This window comes from Primulina huaijiensis, chromosome 18, assembly GCF_012295235.1.
Source record: "Primulina huaijiensis isolate GDHJ02 chromosome 18, ASM1229523v2, whole genome shotgun sequence".
NCBI classification, from domain to species: Eukaryota; Viridiplantae; Streptophyta; class Magnoliopsida; order Lamiales; family Gesneriaceae; genus Primulina; species Primulina huaijiensis.
In genome coordinates this window covers 1,756,310-1,781,114 of record NC_133323.1, presented here as the reverse complement: position 1 = coordinate 1,781,114, position 24,805 = coordinate 1,756,310, and the positions used below count along the sequence as shown (strand labels likewise).

At 33.3% G+C, this 24,805-nt stretch overlaps 4 protein-coding genes across 11 annotated transcripts; 3 read left to right on the top strand and 1 right to left on the bottom strand.

Moving 5' to 3' along the window:
- Window positions 1-3,672: 3,672 nt before the first annotated feature.
- Window positions 3,673-6,330, top strand: LOC140964039 (uncharacterized). Of its 3 annotated transcripts, XM_073423527.1 has the most exons (6): window positions 3,673-3,849; window positions 3,948-4,035; window positions 4,275-4,365; window positions 4,899-4,983; window positions 5,171-5,327; window positions 5,902-6,330. In XM_073423527.1, the coding sequence occupies exons 1-6, from the start codon at window positions 3,757-3,759 to the stop codon at window positions 6,015-6,017; spliced, it is 630 nt and encodes a 209-aa protein (XP_073279628.1). In that variant the 5' UTR covers window positions 3,673-3,756; the 3' UTR covers window positions 6,018-6,330. The 3 variants fall into 3 exon arrangements, with proteins under 3 accessions (XP_073279628.1, XP_073279630.1, XP_073279629.1); XM_073423529.1 differs by lacking the exon at window positions 3,948-4,035 and having other exon boundaries at window positions 3,726-3,849; XM_073423528.1 differs by lacking the exons at window positions 3,948-4,035; window positions 4,275-4,365 and having other exon boundaries at window positions 3,726-3,849.
- A 3,642-nt stretch (window positions 6,331-9,972) lies between these two features.
- On the bottom strand, window positions 9,973-11,958 carry LOC140964590 (UDP-glucuronic acid decarboxylase 1-like; the record flags this gene model as incomplete). The annotated part of the gene is made up of 5 exons (XM_073424455.1): window positions 9,973-9,996; window positions 10,498-10,577; window positions 10,631-10,726; window positions 10,826-10,971; window positions 11,411-11,958. Coding segments are annotated over 5 exons (894 nt in total), but the record flags the coding sequence as incomplete, so codon positions are not given.
- Window positions 11,959-13,834: 1,876 nt separating this feature from the next.
- Window positions 13,835-18,952, top strand: LOC140964971 (uncharacterized). 6 transcript variants are annotated; one of them, XM_073424987.1, is made up of 7 exons: window positions 13,835-14,138; window positions 14,923-15,030; window positions 15,112-15,276; window positions 15,613-15,692; window positions 15,992-17,674; window positions 17,773-17,941; window positions 18,299-18,952. In XM_073424987.1, exons 3-7 carry the CDS (start codon window positions 15,237-15,239, stop codon window positions 18,919-18,921), a joined length of 2,595 nt encoding a protein of 864 aa, XP_073281088.1. In that variant the 5' UTR covers window positions 13,835-14,138; window positions 14,923-15,030; window positions 15,112-15,236; the 3' UTR covers window positions 18,922-18,952. The 6 variants fall into 6 exon arrangements, with proteins under 6 accessions (XP_073281088.1, XP_073281086.1, XP_073281085.1 ...); XM_073424985.1 differs by having other exon boundaries at window positions 13,835-14,227; window positions 14,923-15,028; window positions 15,109-15,276; XM_073424984.1 differs by having other exon boundaries at window positions 13,835-14,227.
- Window positions 18,953-20,724: 1,772 nt separating this feature from the next.
- On the top strand, window positions 20,725-23,892 carry LOC140964623 (protein PIN-LIKES 7-like). Its single transcript, XM_073424484.1, has 10 exons — window positions 20,725-20,994; window positions 21,102-21,181; window positions 22,102-22,226; window positions 22,297-22,418; window positions 22,633-22,797; window positions 22,907-23,002; window positions 23,081-23,181; window positions 23,264-23,316; window positions 23,385-23,570; window positions 23,654-23,892. Exons 1-10 carry the CDS (start codon window positions 20,860-20,862, stop codon window positions 23,776-23,778), a joined length of 1,188 nt encoding a protein of 395 aa, XP_073280585.1. The 5' UTR covers window positions 20,725-20,859; the 3' UTR covers window positions 23,779-23,892.
- Window positions 23,893-24,805: the final 913 nt, after the last annotated feature.

Sequence of the window (24,805 nt, the reverse complement as noted above, 5' to 3'; positions counted from 1 at the left end):
ATATACTAATTTATTAAAGTAACTAACTTTGGTGTCATGATATATTTTTATAATTATATTATATATATTAAAAAAATGTTAAAATTTTAATGTAAGTTATATGTAGTTCAGCGGATAGAATTATTGTTTCTTTGGGTTTAGGTTATATGTTTAATTTTTATTGGGATCAATTTTTTATTCTTTTATTTTTTAATTTATATATCAAAATTATAGTGTAGTCTCTCATTATTTCCCCTCACTATTTCTTATAATTATATTTTGATATTCATTTAAATATAAATCAAATGAATTATAAAAATTATTATACAAGCACACAATGCGTATGTCGGTGCACTAGTATATATAATTTTTTATGGTTTTCCTTAAATTATTATTAATCTTATTAAGCTAAACATTATTCTGCTATATTTATTTTCATTATATCTATGAGTTTTGATATGCTGTACACAAATTATACACACATATGTGAGCACCGATAATGTGTAATGTGTCACTCATCTATTAGATGTACAATTTTTATATGTTCGATCACATCCAATAAATGAGTGACACCTTATCGATGCTAACATAAATGTGCACGGTAAATATAGAATATATCAAAACTTTTATATCTATTATTTCTTATCATTTCAATTTCAAATTTTAATTCCATCATTTCAACTTCAAAAATTAATAAATTTAATTTTAGTTTTTTTTAAAAAAACAATTCCCTTCTATTTTTAAGATAAGGCACATTGTATGTGTCACGATCGTTAGTTAATAATGAACAATGTTATATGAAAAAAGATGTCATTGTGAACAGAATGACAAGAGTTCTTAAAACTCAAATTACCATTTTCAATGTATGCACATATGGTTGTTGATTGTCAATGTAAAAGAAATCAAGCACCCATGAACTTTTGATCAAACTCGAATTCAAAATTATCGAATTCAAACTAAGTTCAAACATATTGAAACCATTTTTTCTTTAAAAAAATTCAGAAACTTCAAATGATCTCATAGGTTTACAAGCTTTTAACTCTTTTTTTTTTTCAAATATTAAAATTAACGGAATTCACGAGTTCAAGTAACGATTTTATTTTTTAAAGCTGGATATTTGATTTAAAATAAAGCGATCGACCAAAAATTTAGTGCCTAACTCGAGTCAAAATATTTAGCATTTCGGATTCATAATTTATTTAAAATAAAAAGTTTGACGTATAAAATATAAGTAGCTTTTAAGCTTTTGTCGATAAGAATAAGGGTGGTAAGTAACTTGGATCACATTATTGTGATGAACATTCTTTGGTTCAGACATGCACTAAAGTCGCATTCAAATAATTTAGATGTATATGTTTGGAGATTTAATTTAATAAAACAAATACATGAATTATGAGGTAAAAGAAAGAGGGTGTACTGAAATTGTTTGATTGGGAAATTATTGTCCGTACTGTATTTGTTCTTTCTTTGGACAAATATATAAATATAAAAGCAAAAAAAAAATTTAAAAAGAATCATAAGAATATGTAAATACATTGACATGTAACTGATATATGCATGGTAAATTCTTAGATGAATGAAATAAAATGTAAATTATGATAGTCAAGTAATTCGCAATGAACAAATCCTATAAAATATTCTCTCTCGAAAAAATATTGGACATTACGTCAGGACAATAAATGCATTGGCTTGAAATACGTGGTTATTAATAAACGACAAATTTGATGACCATTTATTTATATGTTTTATGTCATTGATGAAAAGTTGGTTGATCAAGGAGAGATCTCTTACATGTTCCATCAATAAATCCAGTTTTATTTTTCGCACGCAATGCTGACTCCACACTCCATAATTGTCGATTCCAGACAAGTGATCAATAACGAGACACATACCGAGAATATCAGATGGATGAATGTAGAGTGGATCATTGAATCCAATATTGACCGCCATTCCAACAAACTTCGATGGAAGCTTCCAGCAAAAAATTGAAGTTGCTCACGTACAGATCCTCACACCTGCACTGATGCGAAGCAACAACTTCAAAATTGAAGACAGATCGCTCGCTCTGATACGATGTTAAAGCATGCTGAAATCTTTCGGAAGGAAGAAATCTCAGTAACCGAACTTCCAGAAGAAAGAAGTCTTATTGCGGGAAAAATCAGAAAAACTGAACTAATGAATACGAGTGTACGCATATTTATACTATACTTAAAGAAACAAAAACGTATTTGTCAAAAGCGTGTTTTTACATTCCTTTAACTATCAACAAATTCCACATCTTATTAATGTAATGTTGGCATTTAATTTGAAGATGAAACGTGAATGAGTATGGTCTACTCAAGTCCCAATTCATTCCAAGCAGAAATGACGTTTCGCGATTGATCCAAGCAACTGCTTCCTTCCAAAAAAAATAAATAAATAAATAAAGCGACTGCTTTTTTAATTATTCCCAAACTACATCCCCTTTGTTCTTTTCCAAACAAACATTCAGTTGTTTTCCGAAATATTTTCTAAAATATAAATCATTAATAAAACCTCTTGTCAAGACGATATTCGTGAGACGGATTGACTCAATTCATATTTATAGTGAAAAATAATACTTTTGACATAAAAAAATAATATTTTTCAAATGTTAAGTTAGATTTTTATGTGAGAGGTTTCATAGGAGTTTTTGTGTTATAAGATTTATATAGCCAAATAAAAACCTCACCTTAGTTGAGAAGATTCAGGCGAACGCGGATGGTAGAGTCCTGATATTCTCCTTAAAATTCGAAGAAAAAATATAACGAATCATTATTTGTTTCACAAACAAAATATTAAAGATACTAAGGAATGTTCAGCGTAAACATTCTTACGCTCAAGTATGCAATTACTAAAGAGAATGCAAAGCTAATAGAGCTTGCATAGGCAAATAAGAACATAACTTTAAAATAGACATGTTAGCATACTAGATCGGATTGGTTTTTTTGAACCGAATTAAACTGGTTATGTATTGCTATGTGATAGAAACCAAACCAATTATATACGATATTGGATTTGACTCGTTGCAGATTTATCAGATTGAGAGTATAATACAATCCAAAATTGAAATCGAATTAAATTATATTGAAATAATTTTTGGACCAGAGGGAGATAAAATTGTAATAGTTTTTTTAAAAAAACCATTAAGTATATAAAGGTACTAGATATAATATAATGTAAATTCTCAATTTATTTAATAATTATCAAATATATATTTATATGTATACTACATGCTATTTAATATAGTTGTACGAAATCGATCATGAATAAGTTCTGATACTGAATTCAAACAGACCAAATTAAAATAGTTTCAATTTTTTTAAGTAAACCAATCTAATTCACTATTGATGTTGAATTCAATTCAGTCAGAAATCAATTATATTCGTTTCGAATTGAACCGTACCTAATTCGGATTGATTAAATTCGTTAACCATATGGACCTTAAAATGTGAAGAAATGATCTATAAAATAGATATAAGAAGGAGCTCGAAGCAAGCATACCTTTTTTTGGGCATGGAGGGGTATTAACTTAGTTTAAAAGAAACAAATATAGTCTATATAAATTGAATATATTGCTGGGTTACCTAGAGACGACATAAAAATAGTTTTTTTTTAAAATTTATTTTTAGGAGAAATTTGTTTTGTTTTGTTTTTGTTTTTGTTTTTTTTATTATTTCTATAAATGGAAAAGGTAAAATTAAGTTTGATAAAAATGGTAAATTTAATTATAATGAGGATTATAGGCCAAACAAGTAAATGGTTTTCTTCTCTCGACGCCGGTCTGAATTGGGAGAGAAGCAAATGGCGGCTGCAGCTCCCTCCAAATGCTTTCTCGTCACTGGCTCTCCGGTCTGTATGCACCTTTGCTTATATTCATTACTCAAAGATTGGACTTTTTCTTTTTCCAGTTTCGATTGATTGATATGTTTTTTTTTTGGGGGGGACAGGGAGTAGGCAAAACAACTCTGATAATCCGAGTGCTAGAAGCCCTGAAACGTTCTAATCCCGCCTTAAAGATTCAAGGATTCTATACTCGTATGCTTCAATGTCTTATTTCATTGTGTGTGGAATGATTCATGTTCTAAAATTGAATGTTCTGCTTAAAAAAAAGGTATAATCTTGTTGAGATGTTAGTGTAGGATAACTATTTGTCTTAGGTTTTGACTTTGTAGTACTGGCATAACATTTAGTTTTGGATGGGGGTGGGAGATTATTATTTTATTGTTATGCTGGTGAAAGGGTTGAATGTGATTGGAGATACTTGAATTACATAGGGGAGATAAGAGAAGGTTCAGAAAGGGTAGGCTTTGAAGTGGTAACTCTTGATGGTCGTCAAGGTCCTCTTGCTTCCACCAAAACTACTAGGTACCTACAAAATGCGATATTTTCCCCTTTCCCTTATTTCACTGTGGACAATATCTTTTTATGTTTGACAATCAGTCTGTTTCGGAAATGTGACTTACTGTTATCTGATATTCATGCATTTTCAAGGATATGTATAGCTAAATTTTAAGTGCTTACAAAATTTAGCAGTCAGGTAGGATATAAAAGAGGGCTTAAATATTTTTTATTTAAAAAATCATCTAAAAGATGTTCCTTCTTCGAAGAATAGAACAACGAAAGATGAATGATATCCTACTCGGGACGGATCTCATGTATGCTCATGAGAATTTTTCTTGCATCGGCTATGAGTTAAACCATTATGGAAAGCTCCCCAAGCATCAACTGTAGTTATTGTATGGTGGCATTTTAGTTATTTGAAAAACGTACTGCTTCCATGGTCCGCCGTTCCAGTTTACATAAAGTAGTCATATTTTTTGTAATTAATGTTGTTTGCTCTGCCACTGATCTAGTTGCTGTTTTAGAATCTGAGAGTGTATTATCTTTGTCCTTGGCAGTCTCGAATCTCAAAGATGGCCCAGTGTGGGAAAGTACAAAGTTGACGTCTCATCCTTTGAATCATTAGCACTGCCTGAGCTACAGGTAAATGGATTCAACATTGTTTGGCACAAATTACAGTTAGTATAGGTGAAAAAGTTAAGTTAATTTTCCAGCTTACTTGCAGTTTGATGGTTCTTGGATAATGGTGGCCAGACCTTTTTTTTTTTTTTTTGTGGAAAAATGGTAAATCTAGAAGTTTTAGCTGAATATAAATATTCCCTCCAACTAGGTCAAGGAAGACACTGATCTGTTCGTTATTGATGAAGTTGGTAAAATGGAGCTGTTTAGTTCATCTTTCTTTCCTGCTGTGTTACGGGTTCTGGAATCCAATATCCCACTTCTGGCAACTGTCCCGATTCCGAAGTCTGGCAGAGATATTCCTGGTGGTAAATGATGCCTACAAATGTCAATGCTGTATTTTCTTGCTTTTCATGAATTTAATAAGTGACATAATCCATTTAATCCAATTAAAACTATTTTGTTCTGTAGCATCCCATGTTGAAAGATCTGCTGACTAAATATTTATCAAGACATTTCGTCGGGTGAATGTCTTGAAAAAATCAAAAGAAGGTCGAATAGATTTGTTATCGTATTACTTGTTACATTGTCATCAATGACATGATCACGTCCTTGTAATCTCATTTTCCCGTTGGACTTCATGATCAACTTAGAAGGTTAAAAAAGCAACATAACTACATTTTCCATAAAATTTGAAACAGGCTGGTCTATCTTTGTTGAAGAGTTGAAAAATATGGGAGTTTCAAAAACGTACATATTCTTTATCCTCACCTTATTTATGCATATCATCATATTCATATTCATGAACTGTAGCTCGTAAAATGTATGTACCTATTTGAATCAGACACTAAAGTGATTGTTGGTTTCTAGGATGCAAAAGAATGTATAACAGCTTCATATTTTTTACGTTTATAATTCAAGTTTGCCTGTTATCTGTCACAGTTGCCAGGTTGAAAAATCATCCAGGGGCTACCATTCATATGCTAAACACTAGTAACAGGGATATCACAAAAGAACAAATATACTCCACCTTATTGGACTTGCTGCAAAATCACTAGATTCTTCCCAAAACTTGTGCTACGGATTTTGAGAATAGAGACGTCTTTGCTTTGGTGAAACATTTGTTGTACACAACATACTTTTCAAAAATGTTGGCAATTTTGAGTGACGTCCTTGGAATTTCGTACCAGACATTTGCGACAGTATTGAGCATGAAACTTAGTTTGATTCAGAAGGTGAGATGTGAAGCTTTCACTTGGTAAGAATTAGACTACAAAGCCACAGGCCTTGCTTCTTCTTGGTTCTACTAATTTCTTTTATGCTAAATGATATCTTTCATTATTCTAATCGTAGCCATCTGTTGATTATGGAGCATTTGATACCTTGTAGATTTTGATTTTGCATGAATTGTCTCTTCGAAGTCACCGTTAAGTGTGAAATACATAGACGTTGCCTGTGTGAAAGAGAGTATTGGTTTACCAAATTGTTTTCCGAGCCCATTATATTGAAGGGCCTCCAAATCAACTCAAAAATCTGTTCAAATCCATTATATGGAAGGGCCGGAAATCAAGAATTTCACTGAAATCATTGTGAGGCGTCTACAACTTGAAGAAAACACAAATAATTAGTCCAACACAAAGGATGATTATATGATGAATATAATCATCGGTCCCACACTAAGGATGCTATAAATAAGTCACAAAAATGAAAGGAAACATCTAATGATCTCACCATAGAGGAACTACAAATCATGTGTCAAAATGGCACAAACAAGGGAAAAGTGAAAAGCCTATTCCAACTAAAGGTGATGGCCAGCCTACTTTACGGTATGAGTAGATTCTTTGTGAAGTAATTGTTTAAGGACCATGCACATGCAACACGCTTCCGACATCATTTGATAAGGCCTCCTTTACAACCTAATTAAAGCCCCACTCAAAGAAACTAGCTCCATGCATCTCCCTTACAAGTACTACTTTTTATTCCTTCACTCTAAAGCACCAAACCCCACGTACTCCACCCTCCACCCCCCACCCCCTTCCCTTATCCCCTTTATTGTTATATTGAACGATGGGTGAACTTTCGTCTGAAATACATAAGATATGACTATTTAAAAAAAATTAAAGTGGGTTTATTCGCTAAAATTTTCGAGAAGTGCTGATCGTCAAACCTTATCAACATGGACTAAACTATTTTATCTCATGGGAAAATAATGAAGTTAATCAATCCATAATTGTGGACGTTGATTTTGTAATTTGAATAAGATAATTATGTGAGAACATTGGTAAAGCTTCTAATTAAGAGACTCGTGCTTAATAAACCGTATACATAAACTAAATTAAAATTTGAGAAATATTAAAAAATACATGCGTAACACGAAGTATATATGGAGTAGAGGATTTTACAAAATTTAATTACTTAAATACATGCATGCATTTGTCAACTTTCAATCAATTATCTAACAAATAAGAAAGATTCTCTCTTTAAAAAAAAAATTTAAAAATGGTCTGTATAAAATCTCTTCGTGAAATTGACTTGCAAACACGTCTGGAAATTATGACTGATGAGGTATTAATTTACTGTTTTTACAATCGATTTTACACTGTTCTAAATGCACGTATGTTTTCTTTTAATGACGTGAGAATCCGCAGTCACTATCTTTCGATGTATAATAGATAAATCTTCATATTAACGCACTAATCTGCAAATCAAGTTAGCAAGTAAATCGCATTATGCAAGTCTTATTCGAGAGATTCGTCCGAAAAAATGTTCTCTATTAATTAATTAAAACCAAGTTGTGGACGTTAAATAAGCTGTAGATCAAATATAAGATAAGGTATTTTTGGCCAAATATATATTAATATCAGTTATAAATTAAATGGTAGGATTTTAGCATATAATTAAAATATATTTCCAAGTGGTAACTCTAAACCCACATGATAATCGATCTTATGAGATTCTTGACATTTAACATTATTTACTATTTGTCCAATCACATCAAACCATTGATCCAAACACACTAAATTCACGGTCAATTTCTCATCAACACCTCTTTTGTATTTTTCATGATTTTTTTATTTTTGAGAAAATTAAACAACAATTATGTTCTATAATACTATTTTTATTTATTCATATTTACATAAAATAAAATAATATATATCAACTCAGTGTATATTCAATTATCAAGTGTTCGATTCTATGCATTAAAATTTTATCGGAAAAATCTGTCACATGAACTTTGTTAAATACAATTTAATTTACTAATGTGAGTTGCAGACTACTTCAACATGAGGATTTAATTATTTAGTAAACACAGATTATATATATATAAATATAAACATGATACTAGTTGGTTTGCTCTAAAATTGAGGTGAACATCCAAGCTGAAAGACGAATGATTGGGTGCACAGTGGAATTTGTTGATGCTGACATTCATCCATTCATTTTCCCTAACCAAATGTGTGATTAAAATCGAGCCAAATGGCGCACAACACCGTTATATATTTTTTCTTTTTATGAGCTGTATAAATACTGTTTTTGATTTGACTGAAGGAATTACATCAATTTGAATTAATATAAAAATTAAGTAACATTCCGAGTGGTCAGCATCCGCCGGCGGGTAAAAGTCTCGCCGGCCTCCACAAGTAATTCCATTCCATTACATATAATATACATATACATATATGCCAGTTATTATATACTAGGTGTAGGTACCTCAAATTTTTGAGGTGTTTACCCAAGTTTTTATGCAGTAAATGATACATTTTGTTTTTACTTTAAAGACAAAAAATATGTGTTTATATTTGTATATGTTTAATTGCATATGTTTTTTTTAATGCATTAAAATTAAGTAGATATAAACTAAACTAAAGAAAATGTAATTTTTTGGTAAAATAATATAGGAAACAATGTATACTGTGCTTTTTTGATTTCTGTTGGGTATTCTATTGTTGTGATCAAGATAAGTTTGGGGGAGACGAAGGGTGACGGTGGGTTGGGGGGAAAAATTATGTGTTATTGAAAGATCTTAAAGTGGAATTTAGAACAGATGATTACATGGAAGATGGAAATGGGGGTTGCATTCTTTGTTTCTGGGTTTACATTAACATCTGTTCTTCCTTCCCCTCTGTTATTCTGGAGCAGGTATCTTTACTATCTTTCACCTTTTTTTAACTGCCCTTCTTATTTTTGGTGAGCGTGTTTGTGTGAAATGGGTCCACTTGTTTCTTTGCTTCTGTTTAATGGGCATTGAGAGGTGTTTTTGCACATTTGTTTCTCTGATTTTATATTCAGAATGCGATAGGGTTACTGAGTTAGCCTAAGGAAGCTGTAATCCTTGAGGTTCTCGGTGCATCTTGTATTTGTTCTTTCTTTTCGTGTTTTTCGCGAGCAATAGGTTTTGTTCATCGTCAGTAGATAGTGAGTTCGGAGTTCTCGCGCCTTGGATTTTCATGGTCGACTCCCTCTTAACTTGGGTTCATAATATCATAGTCAGAAGGTCTAAATTTTAGGTATTTGGATTTTGGAGGATATTTCTTTTTCGATGTTGTAATTATAGACAAATGCTTGACCATTGTTAACCTATAATGCTAAAAATATTGATTTTCTACTTTGAATTTACTAAACATCTTCTCAAGAGCTTTCTTCGAAATGCTTCGATGGTAGATTGTAATGGGTCAGCCAAGATATTAAAATTAATAAAATATTAACGTTAAATTAACAGTTTCTGTAGAATGCGATGAATAAATTTAACATTTAAATATTATAATAAAACTGTTTATATCATTAGAAAAAACACTTAAATAGATGAAAATTTTGGAATATCCAAACAGATTTCAGCCAACACTTAGGACAAATTTCCTCCCAAAAAGAATAATATAAAGCATCATAACAATAGTTATGCCTTGTGAGAAAGGAAAGCCAAAAAAATCACATTTGGAATTAACTTCTGACACCATATTTCCCTCCACCACAAAACATACCTCATATTTTTAGCAAGTTTCCTTCCAATGATGCTCATGGTGGCTGAAAATGCTCTTGCTACAAATATAGACAAATTCATAGCTTTCAATTAACTACGCAAATGCAATAAAGGTCAGTCGGTTATATGGATGCCTTCAATTTCTCACATTGTTAGAGATTGTATACTCATCAGTGTGATAAAAAAAATGGTACTCATTTCACATGCCAATCTGATAAGCAAGAATTTCAGACACATCCAAAAATTGCTCTACTCAGCTAGCCAGGTGCAAGTAAGAAGTGTAAGTTATTTCTTTTCCTTTGAGGTTGTTCGAAACTGGCAGACACAATACAAAAAATATAAATATTTGCACCACACAATTTTTAAAATCAAAGCAATAACTCGATCATTCATAAGGATAAGTTGACATGCAAAAGTTATTTCATTGACACCAATACCTTACACAGTAATGATAAATACAGGAAATTTAAATACCAAAAATATATTCGATTTTGATAACCAAATGGTTGGAATGTAAAGCTCATAATTCAACGAGTCAGAGAACAGTCCAAGCTAAATACCTCAACACCATCGACGCGATGATAATCCATAGTTAAGGTTTCAGCTGTTCGTTTTCCTTCGTCATAGCAACTCCTTACACCTGATCATTTAAGATTATTATGTCATAACANATAATTCAACGAGTCAGAGAACAGTCCAAGCTAAATACCTCAACACCATCGACGCGATGATAATCCATAGTTAAGGTTTCAGCCGTTCGTTTTCCTTCGTCATAGCAACTCCTTACACCTGATCATTTAAGATTATTATGTCATAACACTTCACAAAGAAACTTTATAATTATAATAAACAAACACATTAGCATTTACTCAGAAATATGGCACTCGCCTATGGGATTCACATGTCCCCAATTTGTCTCCTTCTGCGGATGCTCAAGAGGATCACCGTAAACCTCACTTGTACTTGTCAGAAGAAACCTAGCACCAATTCTTTTTGCAAGGTCCAACATATTCAGGGTACCCATCACATTTGTCCTGTAAGCACCCGTCAAGGATCACAACAATTCAAAATCCTATAAAAACAGCTCAAAATGTCATAGGGAAAAACACACTTGAATTTAAAGATTGAAACATATTACCATAACTTGGACCCTTGAGGCTATAATGTCATGTGCACTCAAAGTAAATACATTTGCACTCACACATTCGATTAAGTATTTTAATTAGGGGATATCCAAAATTAAAAAATGATTATAGTTGCAAGTATGAGAACTCATATTTATTTACAAATTTATACAAGAATATTTATAGAAATACATACTCACATATACTCCATCTTGCTGTGATCATGATCTAAATATATGTAAGAAAAATCGCAGGAAAAACATAAATTACCATAAATTCACCAGCACACGCACTTACCCACAAACATCAACATATTGTTACACTCAAAATATCCATAACATCAGAGAACAAGGATATGATAGTCTTGACAGGATTATACTTGTAATGAACTGAGGATGCAGGGCACGCCAAATGATAGATCTGATCCACCTCCAACAAAATGGGCTCAACCACATCATGCCTAATCAACTCAAACCTCGGATTACCAAACAAATGAACAATATTCTCCTTCCTCCCAGTAAAAAAATTATCCATCACGATGACATCATCCCCTCTAGCAATCAACTTATCCACCAAATGACTGCCCACGAATCCCGCCCCACCAGTTACCACAATCCTCTTTCTCTTCCCCTTTATACCAACCGGCACCCTCCCTACCCCATTGGGACGATACCCATTGCTCCCGCTATCCCAATTCCCATAATTCTGTCCTAACTCCCTCGGATCGTAGGAAGCAAGCGTGGATTCGCTGCTTCGGGAAGAAATGTGGTTGCGGGGATCCACGGAAGAAGATGTAGAGACATGGGAAAGAGAGGGTTGTAGGATGAAAAAAGAGGAGCCGATTAAGATACCAACAAAGATGAACAGAAGGCGCTGTTCTTTGAGGAGGTAATTGATGGATCAAAAAAATTTAACAGCGTAGACGAAGGTGCGCCAAAGTTTTTCCTTTAGTAACTCAATTAAATAACAAAATTCTCAACAAGAAAAAAACCAAGGGCTCTCCCCTCAAACAAGAGAAAAACGAGAGACATCTGCAAAGAAAAAACCAAGAGCTCACCCCTAGAACAAGGGAAAAACGAGAGACATCTACAAAGACATGAGGAAAATGACGCCAATATAACGCAGTCTGAGGCACCGAGAAAAACTTTCCAACACGAATAATATAGCTAACAAGAGGGAGAAAACACATGAAGAACAGCGGAATCAAAGATAACGAGACAAAGGAGAAGACGCACCTGTAGAAACCGTCTGGTTCTGAGGCGAGGAGATCGAGCAACGAACGAAACTTTTAAGGGGAAATGCTCACAAGCAAAGGGAGACTTGGAAAGATCCGGACAACAAATGCAAAAACTGAAGGAAAAAGAAAGCAAACAGATAAAATCGAAAAAGAAAGAAGAGATGGAAAGAACTGGTTGCAATAACCCCACAAAAAAGCCCTCATCTTGACAGCACAAATTCATAAGTTGTTGGACAAACAAGCACAGACCACGTGTTTTTTTTTTTTTGACCGGGTACCGTACAGAAACTGGCCAAATATAACTTATTGACGCTTTCATATATGTAGATACAAAACACTACACTTATTATTATATATATATCATCCTGACATATATATTTTTTTATAACTGATATTCTTGAATCTTGGTGGTTATTGACTCGATCATCGTTTAATTGAAAATATATTATTTTATTTAGCAATATATCCAACAACCCTCCTTTATTTTTATTTCGATTAAAAATATATTATTTTATTTAGTAATATACCCAACAACCCTCATTTATTTTTATGTGTGAACTCTATGATTTTTTTTGTGAACCCAACATGCTTGGAATGAACAAGGATCATGTCCAGTATTTAACATCTCATTAACATATCATACATATTCACGATTAAAGTTCAATGTTACCCTTCGAACTTCCTGCTATCTAGCAATACAAGATTAGACATTGTTTGGCAGATTTACAGTACTAAAATCAAGCAATCAATGGTTTTTTTTTTCAATGTCAGTTTTGTAAATATCAAATTGTGAAATATATTAGCTTGTGAGACTAACAGTTGGACTTTTTCCACTATCCACATCTGTAATAATTATTACATTCATAAATAGGATGGAGAAGTTAAAAAAAAAATCACCATCAAGAGCATGGGGATTTGATTTGGTATATCTATAGATACAATGTTTTATATATAGAAAATGTAATCTTTCTCTAAAATTGAGAAACACCCTAGATTTTAAAAAAATAATAAAAATATTTGATCGATGTTATTTTACTTACATTATATCTATATTATATTATTAAGTTTGAGACACTTAGAGCAACTAACTTTTGGTGTCATGGTTTGTTTTAATAATTATATATATTAATAAAGTATTAAGATTTTAATCAAAGTCATATGTAGTTCAGCGGATAAAGTCTTTGCTTTTTATACATTAAGTTGTATGTTCAATTTCTAGTTCGATCTGCATTATAGTCCCTCACTATTTCTTAATATTTTGATCTTCTTTTAAATTTAAACTAAATGAATTATAAAAAAATATTATTGCGTGCGTTGTTACACTATTGTATAATAATGCTTTTATTCTTGTACTAAATCGTCATAAAACAATAAATTTGTCATCTGAGTTCGAAACTCGAAATATTTTATAAATTCTTCCGAAATACTTTTCACACAATAACATATGCATACATACAAAAAATAAAGAGGAAGAAGAGGAAGAAGAGGAAAAAGAATGTGAAGAAGCAAGTCCAGTGCACCTTCCACGTTACATGGTGAACTCGATTCTTTACCAACTATTTTTTTTCCTTATAATAAAGCAATTAATTAATGTTCATAATTAATTTAATTACATTAAATATAAAAAAAACAGCAGAGAGAGAGAGATAAAGAGGTGGCTTTTGGGTTCTTGATTGCGTGGCTTACGGCAATGGTTGTCATCACATTATACTTCTTTTTGTTAAGAGCAATTATATATTAATTTTACCATATCATTATCCCCTCAGGAGCTAGCTACCATTTCTTCTGTTGTTGCTTTGAATACCCATTCTCCATCCCATTTCGTTTTTAAGTTCTGGCGGTAAAGATTTGTTTTTTTTTTTTTTTTCACGCAAAGTTCACGTTTTTTGAGCTGTTAATGCCGAGCCCAGAATCATTAATGTTCAATAGGTATGGATGATATGGCTTTTTTATTTTTTTTTTTGCCGAATTTGGGATGTACTTCTTATGTTTCCATTCTCTTGATGAATGCGTTTGGATTCTTAAGCAGTACTGGGTTGTTAATGATATGTTTATGGTTTCATTAGTCGTGTTAGACGGGATCTTGGGTTCTTGAATTTTAGTTGGATCGGACGATTTTTCAGTTTAGATTAAATTTATGGCCATCATTAATGAAATGCGAGGTGATCGAAAAATATTTCTGGGAGCATAATTTTATACCATTGTCTTCCCCGTACGTGATCTTGCATTTACCCTCTATTTGTTTTTTTTAGAGAGATTCTTTTTTGTTGTTGTGAAAGTTTCCTTTACTACACTGTTGCATCTACGCAGAGAAAAATCTCTCTTCCAGAAGAATGTCCTTTTTCAGACGTGTCAAAAGTTGAATTAGCTTCAAATAGTCACAATTTTAATTGATTTACATCCTTATTATGATCCTCTGTTCTATTTGCGAACATCATAATCAACGGATTATTCTATGTTTTGGTGTAGTGAAATTTTAACTATCAGTACATATATGTCTAACTTTCATAAAAATGTGAGGACCCACATATAATGTTAGTGGAATAGGGTAGAAACACTCTAGGTGTATGATAGACTACCCCGTAATCAACCAACGACACCATCTCAATTCGACCAATTTGCAGTTGCTGGCCTCTGTGTTCCTTAGAAATATTGCTGCCATAGAAATTTGCAGCAAGTAATCATGCTTAAGGAATGATGTGATGCAAATTACAATCTTGGGACCATTTAGTGTGTATATTGACATATTTGATTTTGGAAAAACCACTCTTTGTGTTGATCTCGTAACACTGCTTCCCCTTTTTCTGCAGGAGTGGATGGTCCTTCCCACAATAAAACTTGTAGTTTTTTTTTGAGGATGTAGTCACATACATATTTGGAGAACAGTTATTTTTGCGTGGGAATTTTGTTCCATTTTCTTGAAACTTACGAAGACTACATGGCAAAAAAAGTTGTTTCACATCAGAGACATGTTGGGGGTAAGTGTTTCATCACTCAGGCACTCGTAATACTTTTCGGATGAAGCCTCCCATTTGCTCACGGAATTAGTTCATCTAGAAGTGATTATGTTTCTTTGATCCATGAGTAGTAGTGACTATGTTTTGAGAAAATACCGCAGGCTGTGTAATTTGAATTATATCAACAGATCGCATTAATATGTTTCTTAGGCACCATATTCCTTGAAACTTTAAAAATAGAAAGCTAAGCTGTTAAAACTATGAAAACTGAAAAAGGTGGAGCATTTTCTTCTTTTTGAAACTCTTTCAATAAAGATAAGTGGTCAGAAAAAAATTATTTTTCTTTGAGTTTTTCAGGCTTGGAGGCACCACGAAACAGTTTGGAGCTTCCTGTGGAGGCATCGTATGGCTTATGTGCTGTAAGAGATAACATACTGGTAAGAGTTATTGCTTTGTACTGGTTTTGTCCACATAATTTTTTTTTCATTTTTCTCCTTTTATCATTTGCATAAATTTTATTCGATTCCTGTATCCAATCAGTGTAGCTGTAATGGTCATACTCATCTTCTTTGCTACAAAACAATGAATCTCTTGTTTTCCTGAATGTTCTATTCTGGTTCCAATAGATTATCAAGCTTGTCTCCGACGATCTCTTAAATTCCACAAAGCAATTGGATGATGGTTGTTTCTGTTCTTCATGCCAATATCATTCTTTTGGTTTTCTGCATGTGTTCAGTATGCTGATAAAGTTACGAAGGAGTCATCTGACAAGAACTGCCAACCCTATGAGGCCCCAATGAAAAAGTTGATCAGCGAGGAGATTGCTGAAAAATCAAAAATGAAAAAAAATTCACCTAGCATAGTGGCTCGTCTAATGGGAGTTGATATGCTACCCTTTGATTCAAAAGCTGCACTACAAGTGGTTGAAGTGAAAAATAAAACTTCAGAAGGCAAGTTGTTGGGGAAGGAACGATCAGAAAATGGTTCGGTTCCTCGTGTCCTTCCCGCCTCAATTCCCTCTCAGCAGCTGGAATCTGGTTCCCTTAACCATCATATTGACAGCCATTCTGGAACATGGGGCAGTCGTGTGAAGTTGAACAAGCCGAAGCCTCGAGAACATCCTCAAGAAGAAGAACTGCAGAGGTTTAAGAAAGAGTTTGAAGCTTGGCAAGCTGCAAGATTTAGGGACTGTTACAAGGTTGTAGAACACCACAGCGATGCAACACAGTTGATTGCACGAGCAGACCTCAACAGAGAAAAGACTTATTGTTATGCTAATTCTAAAAGAAGTGAGACTAGTGATAGACTGAGGGAACCTAAGGTTCTTGCGGTTCTTGCAGGGCCACAAGAAACACTTACTTTGCAGAACTGCAAAATGAAAAGCAAATATTGTCCAGCCGAAGAGAAGGAATCTCTATATTCAAATAGGATGTCTCAAACTGAAATTTGCACATCTCAAATGATGAATTCTGATCTCTCACTTGATTTGATTTCAGCTCCCACCAAGATTGTAATTTTACAGCCCGGTCATGGAAGATTGGGTCTTTTTGAAGATTCATGGAACAATACGCCTAGTTCTTCAGAAGAGAGAGGTAGCATAGAAGATTTCCTTGAAGAGGTGAAAGAAAGACTGAAGAATGAACTTCAAGGTAAAAGTTCTAAAAAGAGAACAACTGCTAGAGGAGGAGAAATCGAGGCTCCTTATTGGGGAAAGCCTTCTGAACCAAAACAAATAGCTCAGCGTATAGCTCAACAAGTCAGAGAAGGTGTGACAAAAGAAATTGGCATGAATTTACCTCGGTCAGAGTCTACATGGTCACACAGAAGTGAAATTCAGTTTAATGGAACGGGTTCTCCCAATTTCATTAACAGAGACACAAGAAAATTCTTGACACAGAGGCTGACAAATGTTTTGAAAGGAGAAGCACACCGAGAAATTTCTCCGTCTGTCCCGGATAGATCAAAAAGATCAGTGTCGAGTGATGATAAAATGAGCTACCCTTATAATTTTGCTAATGAACTAGAAACTCAAAATGTGTCTTTCAGACGAGAGCTTGATGACAATGTACTACAGCACAAACAACAGTCCCCTCGAAACCTGGTTAGATCTTTGTCTGCTCCAGTATCAGGAACTTCATTTGGGAAGCTCCTTCTCGAGGATCGCCATATACTAACTGGGGCACAAATAAGGAGGAAGCATGAAGTTTTTGAGAAAGCCTCGTTACCTACCAAAAAACAGAAGAAGGAAAGGTTCAACATCAAGCAAAAGGTTTCAAGCTTTAAATACAGCTTGACCCTTAGAGGGAGGTTGTTTCGTAGGAGAGTTAAGTCGATACCGGAACCACCTCAAAAGAATAACCACTTCTTAAAAGACATCACAAGTGGACCAACTTTTACCACGAATTTCTGCGAGACACGAGTGAGAATCTTATTCGAGTCTCCCTTCCGAATATTAGATTCATTGTTTTAATCAAGTCATCGATTTTCTAAACGTTTTTTTATTGTTGTTTATTGAAGGAAAATTTCACTGAAGTGCCACCAAGCCCGGCATCTGTGTGCAGCAGTATTCATGAAGAGTACTGGAGGCCAACAGATTACTTAAGTACAACACTATCTTCAGGTGTACATCAGCTGGAAGAAAGTGAGATGCCTCAAGTATTCAAGGAAATAAACTCAAACTTGAATGGTTGGTAAATGGAACTATTGATTCACTTATGTAGCCTACTGATTAATTTTGGCAATCAATATTTTGTTGCAACATGGAGTTAAAAAAGTTTCAATATGAAATATAATTGCCAGTTAAAATTTTTTGTTGGCTGTAATTGGAAATTGTCAGTATAAATGTCTAATCAATTTCTCTTGAAACTCATTAACCTTTTGACTATAAGAGCATTAGCTTAGCAGTAAGAAAATAATGCAACTGCAGCGCATAATACAATTGATACTGTGACATGTGACCATCTACATGTATTAGTTTCTCCAGATATTCTAAAATATTTTCTCGTACCATTTCATTTCTCCTTTTTTACTTTTGATCGAACAGAGTTGCGAAGAAGACTGAATCAACTCGAAGGTTCCTTTCCAGAGGAGACTATAAGTGATCAGCAACCAAGGGAAGTTGAAATAGACATAGAGGATCATGATGAAGCCTTTGTTAGAGATTTGCTTGTGGCTGCAGGTCTGTATGATGGTTCACACAGTCGTTCTTTGTCTAAATGGGATCCACTTGGTAAGCCTATCAGCTATCAGGTCTTTGAAGAGGTGGAGGATTCTTACAAACGACAAACCACTAAGGATAACGAAATTTGCACAAAATACCACGGAGAAAAATCAAGTCACAAGATGATTCTTGATTTGTTAAATGAAGTACTTCCGACTATACTCAAGCAACCTGTGAATATGTCGAGGTATATCGAAAAAGCTACTGGATTTTTGCATAAAGCACCACGTGGAAGGAAGCTTCTGTCTTGTTTATGGCAAATTATTCAAGAAAATTTGCACCCTGCAGCTGACGAGTCATTTTATTCTCTTGATAATCTTCTGGCCCGAGATTTGCAGTCAAACCCATGGTCCGGTTTGATGGATGATGACATAAATGTTATCAGTAGAGAGATTGAATATCATATCACTAAAGATTTGATCGACGAAATGGTCGAGCATATTTGAAGACAACTTCTTGTGGAGTTTTGAATTGTCCCATTCCTGGATCATCTTCTTGCCATGCAGATTGGTTTGTTTTAGCTATAAAAGTTTGTCAGTAGCAACGCTCAATTACGAGGGCAAAAATGTATAGAATAGCTTGGATTTCATTCATTATCAAGTTATGCAATTTCAATAATAATTGTGATGGAATTCCAATACCTCCAAAATGAGTGTCATATGAAATCATCTTTCATTTCGTTCTTCAAATAAAATCATTCTCTCCAAATAAAATTCACCCAACCTTGTATGAAACGTCGCTAGCTTGAAAAAATGTTGGTAAGTAAAAACAAAATCAAAATCATTTGTCAACCAATCACCTACTTAATCAACTCAATCACCCCTTCAAAGATTTCTCCCAATTATTATTTACTACTACTACTTGTGTAACCTCAATCACCCCTTCAACGATTTCTCCCAATTATTATGTACTACTACTACTTGTGTAAACGCAATCACCCCTTCAAAGATTTCTCCCAATTATTATTTACTACTACTACTTGTGTATGTATAAATCTCTATCTATTCTATATATATTAATTATTTTTAAAATTCAAATCGTAATGTGAAGAACGTGTCAAATTGCTTCCTTACCCGCCTATACCGACAAAAACTCAATCATATGATTCATATAAAATATTGTGAGAAAATTGAACTTGTCAAAAACCCTCCCCTCAATGGTTTGCAAAATATGATATTTATAATTCAATAATTTTCGAAGACCATAGGAGGCAGAATTAGTAACCATTGAGTTGTGCGAGATAAAGTAAGTTAAAGGGTATTCTATACACACATGGTAAGCATGTGTCTCACTCGCCAAATCTTACTGCAGTATTGCACACGTTGATTTTATGTTAATATATATATATATTATATATATATTAACATAAAATCAACGTGTGCAATACTGCCAGCTAATTTCAAATGCACAACTTGGCCATGCACTGAGTCAGCTAGCAGAGTCTTTCGCTCCAATGCTTTTTCTATTTGTTGTTATTTCAAAGACGTGATAGGATTCGATACGCAACTTTAGAAGGCAAAAAAATACATTATTGATTATATACATAAATATAGACCGATATGAGAGAAATACAAGCTATAAATTGATCTGTAAAACACTCTTCATGCACCGTAGATCCTATATCCAGATGCCGTTAACAGGTTTTTTTTTCTCGATTTTAATTTCCAACATCCGCACATATATACATGTGCGTTGGTGAATGACTCCGTTTGTGTTGTTTTAAAAATTCTTCTTCTTTCTTCTTTGTAATTTTAGATTTCTTGCAAAGATGAGATATGGCTGGTATATATTAATTGTAGCATGAGAGTATTTGAATATTTTTAGAATTATTTAGTCTTTTACGAGGGAATTGAAGAATTTGGGCTTGTTAGGTTAATCGATTGGATTAAAAAAAATTAGCTTTTTTTTAAAAAAAAAGAAAAAAAATATCTAAGCAATGATAGAGTGATATTCCAAAGCAAAACCAAAGTCATTCTTTTGAATATATATAAAAATGGCATACAGATAAAACAAAAAAAAATTTAATCATAACCACAAATTTATGTAAGGTGGGCCATTATCATTTATTACTAGTTGATTTTTAATACAGTAAATAGTACAGAAAATATTGTAGATATTTTAGATCTCGAGGATGAAAGTTGAGGCAAGATGTTTTCATATATAATCTTGAGGGATGAAATTTATACAAGTTCGAACGAAAAACTAGCGAAGTTTTATATGTTGCCTTTTTTTTTATCAGCTTCTTCTTTTTACCTGCTTATGGAATCAAGCTTAATTCTTGTAGTGTTTGTATACATACATACAGACTAGTTCATTCATATTGGAGGTCGGAGAATCATCAGCAAATATAAATAAAATCCAAGTTTTATAATAAAGATCAAGAAATGGGGTTTTGGTCTCTGTTGAAGGTGGCATCGATGCCAGTAGTACAGGTGCTTCTCATAAGCACATTGGGAGCTTTCATGGCTACTGATTATCTCAATCTTCTCTCCACTGATGCACGGAGATACTTGAACAAAGTACGTACGTAGGCTGTAGTTCCTTTGCGGGTTTCGAAAAATAATATATAATGTTAATTCTTCTTTGATTTTAAATTTATATATATGTTCGTTTGAGTTTGACGCAGATCGCGTTCTTCGTCTTCACTCCATCGCTGGTGTTCACAAGCCTAGTGCAGACCGTCCGATTCCAAGACATAATCACATGGTACGTGTAAACTTAATCAATGGAGCACGTTTGCTTCATTTTTGTGGTTTCCTAGCTACCATGTTCTCATAATGTAACGTACGTACGATGTAGATAATTGACATAATTAAAATTAACGAAAATTCACGTGAAATCGTTTAATTTGATGTGACAGATATGTTGCTCAATTTTATATGTGAAAAATATTAATTTTTATATCAAAATATTATTTTTCACAAATTTGGCTGCGTTTAAAATAAACTAATGATTAATATATAAATGATAAAAAAAAATGATTGTGATAGAAATGTAATATATGATGTAAAATAGTATTATGTTTGGTATGATTTTTAAGTATGAGATAATTTTGAATTTTTTGATGAAATGACAAAATTATCCTTCCCCTTCGACGGCGACGGCGGAAGTTGTCGGTCGGCCGACCGGGCGGAAGTGGTCAACCGGCAGAAGCAGCGGCAGCGGCCGGCCGGCCGGAAAAGGTCAACCGGCGCTGGCTGCGGTATGCCGGCGCCTGCTATCTCCGATGGTCGGGGGCGGCGGCGGCGACTATGGTCGGTAGGCGGTCGTGGCGGGAAGTGGTGGTGAGTTTGGATATAGGAGAAGGGTAAAATTGAAAAAATAAGATGGATTAAGTGATAAATAATCCTAGGGGGTGAGAAGTGATTATTTTATCCCACCTATTACAACCTAATCATTTATAACGATTGATTAGGTACCCACCCAATCACCCAAACCAAACGCCCCTTTTATGTATGAATCGAATATACATCTATGAAAAATTATTAATTTTTATGTTTTAGACGAATATTATTCTCGATCTTTTTTATATAAAAAAAATCAATCAAGATCTTTTTTTAAAAGAAATTTTTTTTTTTTCATTTAATACATAATATTATTTTATATAAAAAAAAATTTATGTGTAGGTGGTTCATGCCTGTCAACATCGGGATAACTTTCTTGATTGGAGGAAGCATTGGATGGATAGCTGTGAAAATAATTAAACCAGAACCACATATACAAAACCTCGTCATTGCAATGTGTTCCGCAGGTAATTTATTACTTATATTGTTTTATGAAATTAAATATTACATTTTAATCTACAAATGATAATTAATCAGGAAACTTGGGAAACATTTTGTTGATAATTATCCCGGCAATATGCGAAGAGGATGGCAATCCATTCGGAGATAAGACTGTTTGCTCCAAAGCTGGACTATCATATGTCTCCTTTTCAATGGCTGTGAGCTACCTTACACAAAATAATTCATATATATAATTATAATTACATTATCGAACGTTAAAATTGAAATTTGACAACATAGAAATTACAAAAATACACAAGCCGAATCTACAAACTTTCCAAGTATTTATATGATAAAAATTTTAATATCCGTTTTCGAACATTATAACGACGTAGAGTCTAACAATGTCATGTTGTTTTGATGAACGTATAGTTGGGCAATTTCTTCATATGGACATATACGTACCATTTAATACGAAGGGCGGGCGAAAAATATAGGACAACACATCTTGTAACAGATGATCTCGAGTCCTCGAATGAACCAAACGATGAGAACTCACATCTTCTAAATGAATCCCATCATGCAAACTACTCAATCGTAAGTGCATGGAGTACTGTTTATTTATTTATCAGTAACTTAAATTTGAAAAAGATTGATTTTGTAAATGTATTTGCTTGTATATTTTGTTATGATTATGATATGGAAGATTGAATCGATGGACAATCATACATTGTGGGATCGAACAGTGGGAATTTGCCATGAGTTAGGGAAGGAGATTCTGTCACCTCCTGTTGTTGCGGCTGTGAGTGATTAATTTGTTCATTATGTCTGTATAAATAGATTTTCTAAGAATGATTATGATAAACTATCATATGGTCAGGTGATTGGATTCACATTCGGGACAATAAAAATACTTCGAGACCTGATTATTGGAGACAATGCACCACTCAGAGTCATTCAAACTTCCATCAAATTACTCGGGTACGTTATATATGTAAATTTCTGTGTATCTAAACTTCGAATTCGCGTAGTCGTTACATCTCTTTTTTTGATAAATTTGTAGGGATGGAACCATTCCGTGCATCACCCTCATACTAGGAGGCAACCTAACAAAAGGTATGCTTTCTTGTTAGTGGAAAAAGGTTAAAACAATTCAACATGCAAAAATGATAAACTTGATGCAGGATGGCGAAAGGCGAAATTGAAGCCAACCGTTATAATCGCAGTGATTTGTGTGAGATACATAATACTTCCTGTAGTTGGGATTGGAGTTGTAAAAGCAGCTTCACATTTCGGGTTTCTTCCCTCTGATCCTCTGTTCCACTTTGTGCTATTGATTCAGTTCACTCTTCCACCTGCCATGAGTATTGGTACGTGCGTGTAAATTACAGGCGAGAATTGAAGTTTGTTTTCCGACCAAATAATGGATCATCATGTGTGGTGATATATGTAGGTACGATGACACAACTATTCGATGTAGCACAAGCAGAGTGTTCGGTCCTGTTTCTTTGGACATACTTGGTTGCAGCTGTTGCTGTCACCGGTTGGTCTACTGTTTTCATGTGGTTACTGTCTTAAAAACTAAACCAGTTATTTTCAGCGATGTGTATTTTTGCCCCTGAAATTACGATGTATTTTTAAATTAATTAAAACTGTAATTTGTATCAAACAGACGATTTAAAAACTCAACAAGCTATTTTATTTATTTCTGTAAAATATTGAAGTCTATCTATTTCTGTAAGTCAAAGCAAACCCAAATATATTTATATTTGATTTTTTTATTTTAATTTTCTCTTAAATATATTTTTTTAAAAAATAAAATTGGAATCTTTTCTTATACTCTCATATTTGAGAGAGAATCGTAAAATTGACATATATTTAAGAGGATGTATATGTAACTTTNTTTTTTTTTTTTTTTTTTGTGGTGTAATTATAGTAAACCTCAAGTCAGGTATTTGTAATTATTCCTAACCTAAATAATTACAATTTGTCATGATTGTCATACTAACTTTAAGCGTAATTAATCAAAACGGGATGTCGGAACAGACCAGACCACAACTAGCCATTAGACGGAACAGGACGGCTCGGACCGCAATTCTGACGGTTCACTAAATTACCAACTAAACCCAACGGGGCGACCAGCCTATGTTTTTACAAAAATTGGGAAAATATTAATAATTTTTTTAAAAAAAAATGCTAAAAAGATTTGAAATTCTAAAAAAAAAATGAAATCAAATAGTTCAACCAATATTAAAAAACATTGCTTTAATAAATTAATAATGTATAAAATTAATTAAATAAAATATAAAAATACTACAAAATTAATTATTATTAAAATTCATTCAAAGTAAATCAAATAAAACTTAAAAATACAATTTATATAAAAAAATTAAATCATATTTTTGCTGACCGGCCAGTCCAGTCCCGTCCTGCCCTAACTCGCAACTCATGCAGGCTCAACCCGTTTGGTTCGACTCCAAATAAGTTAAGATTTCTCAAATTTAGTTCGTCCTATTTTTTTGACGGGACAAATCGACCCATCGGATATCCCAATTTGACAACTATATAGGTACGGACATAAGCGTCGAACAATAGTGTTTGTGTA

What these genes read in the sequence shown, in the direction of transcription:
- LOC140964623 (XM_073424484.1), top strand. Translation starts at nt 20,860, where the DNA reads ATGGGGTTTTGGTCTCTGTTGAAGGTGGCATCGATGCCAGTAGTACAG. An exon ending in CACGGAGATACTTGAACAAA is followed by an intron (nt 20,995 to 21,101) that starts GTACGTACGTAG and finishes AGTTTGACGCAG; the next exon opens with ATCGCGTTCTTCGTCTTCAC. An exon ending in ACTTCCATCAAATTACTCGG is followed by an intron (nt 23,182 to 23,263) that starts GTACGTTATATA and finishes ATAAATTTGTAG; the next exon opens with GGATGGAACCATTCCGTGCA.
- LOC140964971 (XM_073424988.1), top strand. Translation starts at nt 15,237, where the DNA reads ATGGCAAAAAAAGTTGTTTCACATCAGAGACATGTTGGGG. An exon ending in ACATCAGAGACATGTTGGGG is followed by an intron (nt 15,277 to 15,612) that starts GTAAGTGTTTCA and finishes TGAGTTTTTCAG; the next exon opens with GCTTGGAGGCACCACGAAAC. An exon ending in CTGTAAGAGATAACATACTG is followed by an intron (nt 15,693 to 15,991) that starts GTAAGAGTTATT and finishes GCATGTGTTCAG; the next exon opens with TATGCTGATAAAGTTACGAA.
- LOC140964039 (XM_073423527.1), top strand. Translation starts at nt 3,757, where the DNA reads ATGGTTTTCTTCTCTCGACGCCGGTCTGAATTGGGAGAGAAGCAAATG. An exon ending in TTCTCGTCACTGGCTCTCCG is followed by an intron (nt 3,850 to 3,947) that starts GTCTGTATGCAC and finishes TGGGGGGGACAG; the next exon opens with GGAGTAGGCAAAACAACTCT. An exon ending in TGGCAGAGATATTCCTGGTG is followed by an intron (nt 5,328 to 5,901) that starts GTAAATGATGCC and finishes TATCTGTCACAG; the next exon opens with TTGCCAGGTTGAAAAATCAT.